Raw genomic sequence first — 7,073 nt, 5'->3', positions numbered from 1 at the left:
AAAACTGATGAATTTTAAAGAGAACCTCTCAGTTTACCGTCTTTGATAGTTGGACACAACCAGTTTTTTCTAAATTCCAGTGGCTACTTCACTGCCTGAAACTATCCTGTTTGTAGTACTGAATTGTTTGTTCACCACGTCAAAAAACTAGCTATCAGATGTAGGAAGAGTAACCTTTCCGTTTGGTGAGATAGATTGTGGGAGTTGGGGATTATTTGGTTTTACCTGCTGAATAAAGAGCCCTAGTTGGTTTTGGCTACTGATTAATCTGTGATGTAATGTATTGGCTTATAGAAAAGTATTACATTTCCTAGGTTTTCCTAAATAACTTTCCTTATTCTCTGTACTTTGATAAGTAATCAAACTAATAAACACATTTCTCAAGCCAAACCTGAGAATTTCTACAAGCTAGAATGAAGTGATTTTTTTTTTTTAAATAAAAATGACAAAGCCGGATTTGAGGAATCACTTTCAGGGTTAATTGTTTTTTAATCTTCCCATGGTTGTAAAATGGCTACAGATTGCTTTCTTTCCACTCTTGAGGAGCTGGCAGGGCCTCAATGGAGGTGTTTTCCAGCAAGCTGTCAAGTGATCCTTTCCTCAAAAACAACCATATCACCTAGCAGAGTTGTCTTTCTCTGCGAGTATTATATTGGGACAAGTAGGAAAGGCCGGGATATAATGAATCCAAGAAAAACAAAGGTCAGCGAATTGTATACCAGAAATGAAAGCGAAAAGGTGTAATTACGTTTAAATTCTAAAGGTCATATTTAGAGTTGTATTACAGTGACTTCATGATTTTTTTCTTTCCCTTTACTTCCTTTTATTCTTTCCAAAAAACGGGGCGTGGGGCAGACTTTGTGGCACGGCTACTGAAAGGTTTTGTGTGATTTTTGAGGAAACCAAAGCTACAAACCCAAATTGGGCTAATAGAGCCTAAAACACTAAATTATCCTCAGCAACCCAGGCCTTTTAACTCATAGGCCTAAAGAAAGTATAATTTGAAATAATAAAGCTAAAGCGATTGGAAATGAACCTACAGCCCGGAAAAACCTTTGTCCAACAACTCTGGAAGCTTCCCTAATGCCCTCCCTAGTACTCTTACCTCAGCTAGGAAACTGCCATTATCCAAGTAGTAAAACCATCGAAAAGCACGCGAATTTAATCCTTATCCTGGTCCACCTTTCAGGTTGGCGAGAGAAGTTGGGATTGAGCTGCTAGGTTTTTTTGTTTTGTGCTTTATATACATAGTATTAATGACATTCTACTTTATCTTCAGTCATTGTCAAAACCATAGAGGGTTATGAAAAATATTTATTCCTGTTGTACTTTATTTAGGCTTTTCTTGCATTTCCTCTGGCAGTCAAATATTCTCAATGATCTCCTTTATGCAAATCCATTAATAAATATTTAATAAGTGTCTGCTCTGTGCAAAACACACTGACAGTTGTGATTAATATATCCTAGAGCTGTGCTTCCCAGCCTGTCCTCATCATGACATAACTAGAAAATGATAATACCTGTCTGGCACACCTGAGGGAGAGGTCACCACCACAGACAACTGCTTGGCTGATAGCATGACACCTCAAGTCTTCTTAAGCAATTTAGGATCTTTACTGAGAGGCACGTATAATGTATTCAAATATAATTTCAATTGTAGTAAAAGTTTAATGGCTGCAAACATTTATTTAAAATCATTACCACTTTAAAATTTTTACAGCCATCGGTGTCACTTGGCACACCTGTAAACAACTGTTGGCGCCCCAAATTGGGTCCCACATGCTAGATGGTAAGCTCTGTAGTAGAGAAATAAGAAGTTCCATAGAAATGGGCTTATCTTTACTGTTTTCAATGTGGGAAGAACCCAAACCAGGAATGTTCCATCGTGTATGGACTCCACACATCCTCTCATTGAAAGTCAGACACTCCTTTGAGCTCTGAGCAACAGCGGTTCGAGTCCAGCCCGAGCTGAGCAGCCGCTGAGCTGCCAACAGGTAGCAGGATGGCTCAGCTAAAAAAAAAAAAGAAAGAAAAAAGAAAGTCAGACACTCCTTTACAGCATTAAGTTTTTAAAAAATGAGTGTTTTTTTCTTCTGTCATCAAGAATTTTATTTCTTGGTATCTGCTCTGAGGTGGTCACAAAAGTCCTTATTCCTGTTGTCACTGCTTCTGTGTTTTTGGCCTTTCCCTGCTTATGTGGGAGTTTGTAATCTTCAAAAGCTGATGAAAAACCAAATCGTTTTAAGACGGGAAAAGACCAATGTAATCAGAGAGTAACAACAATCAGATAAAACACTTGAGGGCCAGCCCAAAGTTTTGTTCTTTTTCTTTTAAAATGCAGAGGCAGTTTTTTAAAAGGTAAACAGAAATGGTGAAATCTTTATTTGTGAAAGGTAAATATCATCATTTTTACCCTTTCTTACAGTGATAAGGTGATAAGACTCGTCCCCAACACAGAACAGGAAGCATACACACTGAGGAAAATATGCCACCAATTTAAGGTAAGAGAATATCCACTTATTTATCATTGTGCTTATAGTGTTTACAAGGCTTTGCTGACTGGAGTTGAATAATTGGAATTAATTAGACAACAGGAAGACAACTCTAAGAGATGACTTGAAAAAGCTTTTAAAAGGTAAAGTTTATTCAAAATATTATTGTATCTGGGGTGTCAAAAAAATGTATACACATGACTTGTATTCATCTTTTGTCACCAGTATATGTTGAGTGTTACAATTTTAATATAGTTTTTTCCTTTCTTAAAATGTGTATAGATTTTTTGGCACCCTCTGTATATCTGACCCATTATCTNACAAGTAATTACAGTGAGTGATTGAGGGTTATGATAGGAAATGTATAGCGTGTAGGGAGAATATAGGAACAAGGTGACTAACACCATCCAGAGATCAAGGAACAGCTCTCTGGGGACATAAGCAGAAGCTGCAGTCGTCAGGGTTTGTATGAGTTTGCACGCACTGTTGTAAATAAATTACTCTTGGTTTAAGTTAATTGATTTTCTCACAGTTCTGGTACAAGGTGTCTGAGATCAAGCTGTCTGTAGGGCTGGTTTTTTGTAAGGCATTTCTCCTTGGCTTGTACCTGGCCGTCTTCTCTGTGCATTCTGTACCCAGATTTTCTCCTCTTATTTAGGATAACCAGTCATATAAGATTAGGGGCCACCCTAATGGCTTCATTTTAACTTAATTACCTCTTCAAAGACCCTGTTTCCAAATACAGTCACAGTCTGATATACTAGGGGTTAAGACTTCAACAAATAAATTTTGAAGAGAGACAATTCAGATAGCCATACTTAGACACAGACAGCAATAACCCATAACAAATACAAAATAAAACAAAAAGCTGTAAGAATAAAATCACATATATTAGGTATTATAATTAACATGAATGAGTCAGATTCTCCAGCAAAACGTCAGAAAGTCTCTTATTGGATTTTTAAAAATCTCATCTAGCATTATGATGTTTGCAAGAGACATGTGGCCGGGGGGGAGGTGGGGAGAGTGGGGAGGGTAGAAAACAACATAGGAGACAGGCAAACCTGCCAGCCAAATGAGAAAGCAGGAGTGGGAATCACATTGGGAAAAATGGAATTCAAGGTAAAAAGCATTAAATGAGCCAAAGAAGGAGTTTTCAAAGGATACTACATTTTGAAAAACAGTTTTATTCTATCCAGAAGATAGAATAGTCATGAGCACTTATATAGCTACATAGATAGCATCATAACACATGAATCAGAGTTCTTAAATTCAAAAATAAGCTGACAAATCCAAAATCATAGTAGGTATGTTAAATACTATAAAAAATTGTCAAACTCAGTGGATGCAGAGTAAGCACAGAGAAGATCTAAATAACACAATTAAACATGTTTAATAGATATATGCAGAATTTTTAGCATCCTACAAAAAAACTCTTTGGTAAAAAAGGAACTAAAAACTGAAATTAATCAACTACTAGACCTGAATATTAATAAGAATATCACATATTAAAACATGAATAACAAAGTAGACCTAAAGAAATAAGTACAGAATTAATAGAGGCAGGAATTAATGATATATACAAAAATAAATAATTAATAAAAACAAAATGATTCTTTAAAAAAATCAATGAAATAAAAAAAAGAAAATCTTTGGAAAGTCTTAATAAGTACTTTAAAATAAACACAAATATCATTAGGGCACAGAAAACAAAGCTACATACAATGATAAGATGCCTTAAATTATAATATCTGTTAATTAATAGTTTATATTAATATATTTTATATAAGTGGGTGAATGGTTCTCCAGGAAATGTAAATTACCAAAATTAACTCCAAAAGCCCAGGAAAAGACTGAATAGACCAATATCCTCAGAAGAATTAACAAGGTAGATATCTAACCCCCAAACACAGAAAGAAAAAAAAAGTCAGAAGAGGAGGTCCCACCTTGAAAAATTTTGTGTGTATTTTACAAAACAATCAGAAATACAATTTCTGTGCCATTCAAAATATCAAGGCATACTTAAAAAGTGGAATATTTCCCAGTCCCATGAAGCTAGCATAGTGCTAATGCCAAATCCACACAAGAGTGATTCAAAAACAACAGTATTTTCTTAAGTCTAGAAGTTTATTTTAAGAAAATTGTCTGTATGAATGTAGACATAAGACTTCAAAATAAAATATTAGCATATAAAGTCCAGCTGTTTATTTAAAACATAATACTTTAAAACCAACAAATTAAGTGAAAAAAGCAAATTTGTATTTTAAAATGCCATAAAACAGACTGGTGTGTGTGTGTGTGCGCGCGCGCGCGCGTGTGTGTGTGTGTGTGTGTGTAAATGCAAAGAAACGAGTCTGGAGTGAATCACAAGGAACTGTTTACAAAAAGCAATAACCACGAGGAGAAGATGGAAAGTTGAGGTTGGAAGAGGGGCGGGGACTTTATTATTTCATATCCACTGTAATATTTTGAATTTTACAAACATGGATTCGTAAACTAGTTCTGTAACTTACAAAGAAATTTAGAGTTTAATATGGGGTCAATTGTGAAAGGTCATGCCAGGAACCAGGGTAAAAACCTGGAGCTTCACATCTCTGGCTTTCTAAAGGAGGCTGAGGAGGACCCTTCGGATGCCCATAAAACAGAGATGTTCTCCCATAGGAGTGGCGCAGTCAAGGCACAGCAGTACATGTGGTAGCCAGTCATCAGATTCAAGCAGCATAGCCTTAGAACTTTAAAATGAGAAGGTGACTGGTAGTCCGTCCCTCATGCCTTCAGCAAGGACGCTAGGCTCAGACAGTGTAAAAAGTTGTTCTCTTGCCAAATTCTCTTCTCCGGGGGCATACATTCTCATCACGCATTTAATAATACTTTTTAAGTGGATTAAATTGATTTAATATTATCCATGTATCTCATCCACCATAATATTATCTCATCCATTACTAATTTTTATGTACAGTAGGATTCGTAATCTACATAAGGATTAGTTATCTAATTTAAAACCAATCTTGATGCTAGCATCCTAGCAACATGACCTCATTTGCCCTGTAAGGGCAAGGGCACAAGAGTATGTCATGAATGAATTCATATGTTATAAGTACTGGGAGATTAGTTAACTAGGATATCCTTCTGCCTCTGTATGACATCCTTAAACTGTAATAAAAGCACCTGTTCTGTTTCCTTGACAACTTTATATAGGCTGTATGAGTTAGAAATACCTGATTTCCAAACACCTAATCAGACCTTTGATTCCGTCATCTTTATCCCATAGGGTAGTCAAGGGGTCTTAAATTGATGCTGCCATTTACTGGTTGAAAAAACTGATGAATTTTAAAGAGAACCTCTCAGTTTACCGTCTTTGATAGTTGGACACAACCAGTTTTTTCTAAATTCCAGTGGCTACTTCACTGCCTGAAACTATCCTGTTTGTAGTACTGAATTGTTTGTTCACCACGTCAAAAAACTAGCTATCAGATGTAGGAAGAGTAACCTTTCCGTTTGGTGAGATAGATTGTGGGAGTTGGGGATTATTTGGTTTTACCTGCTGAATAAAGAGCCCTAGTTGGTTTTGGCTACTGATTAATCTGTGATGTAATGTATTGGCTTATAGAAAAGTATTACATTTCCTAGGTTTTCCTAAATAACTTTCCTTATTCTCTGTACTTTGATAAGTAATCAAACTAATAAACACATTTCTCAAGCCAAACCTGAGAATTTCTACAAGCTAGAATGAAGTGATTTTTTTTTTTTAAATAAAAATGACAAAGCCGGATTTGAGGAATCACTTTCAGGGTTAATTGTTTTTTAATCTTCCCATGGTTGTAAAATGGCTACAGATTGCTTTCTTTCCACTCTTGAGGAGCTGGCAGGGCCTCAATGGAGGTGTTTTCCAGCAAGCTGTCAAGTGATCCTTTCCTCAAAAACAACCATATCACCTAGCAGAGTTGTCTTTCTCTGCGAGTATTATATTGGGACAAGTAGGAAAGGCCGGGATATAATGAATCCAAGAAAAACAAAGGTCAGCGAATTGTATACCAGAAATGAAAGCGAAAAGGTGTAATTACGTTTAAATTCTAAAGGTCATATTTAGAGTTGTATTACAGTGACTTCATGATTTTTTTCTTTCCCTTTACTTCCTTTTATTCTTTCCAAAAAACGGGGCGTGGGGCAGACTTTGTGGCACGGCTACTGAAAGGTTTTGTGTGATTTTTGAGGAAACCAAAGCTACAAAGCCAAATTGGGCTAATAGAGCCTAAAACACTAAATTATCCTCAGCAACCCAGGCCTTTTAACTCATAGGCCTAAAGAAAGTATAATTTGAAATAATAAAGCTAAAGCGATTGGAAATGAACCTACAGCCCGGAAAAACCTTTGTCCAACAACTCTGGAAGCTTCCCTAATGCCCTCCCTAGTACTCTTACCTCAGCTAGGAAACTGCCATTATCCAAGTAGTAAAACCATCGAAAAGCACGCGAATTTAATCCTTATCCTGGTCCACCTTTCAGGTTGGCGAGAGAAGTTGGGATTGAGCTGCTAGGTTTTTTTGTTTTGTGCTTTATATACATAGTATTAATGACATTC

General features: G+C 36.2%; 1 protein-coding gene across 1 annotated transcript in view; it reads left to right on the top strand.

Annotated features, from left to right (window-relative positions):
- CPA6 (carboxypeptidase A6) overlaps positions 1–7,073 on the top strand; it is a gene marked incomplete at its 3' end in the record, with an annotated part of 110,164 nt that overhangs the window by 12,007 nt on the left and 91,084 nt on the right. Inside the window, exon 2 of the mRNA XM_019633769.1 lies at positions 2,426–2,501. Within this exon, the coding sequence (XP_019489314.1) occupies positions 2,426–2,501 (76 nt within the window). The remainder of the gene's footprint in view (positions 1–2,425; positions 2,502–7,073) is intronic.

This window comes from Hipposideros armiger, unplaced genomic scaffold (genome assembly GCF_001890085.2).
Source record: "Hipposideros armiger isolate ML-2016 unplaced genomic scaffold, ASM189008v1 scaffold_1401, whole genome shotgun sequence".
NCBI lineage: Eukaryota > Metazoa > Chordata > Mammalia > Chiroptera > Hipposideridae > Hipposideros > Hipposideros armiger.
This window is presented reverse-complemented; position numbering and strand designations above follow the sequence as displayed.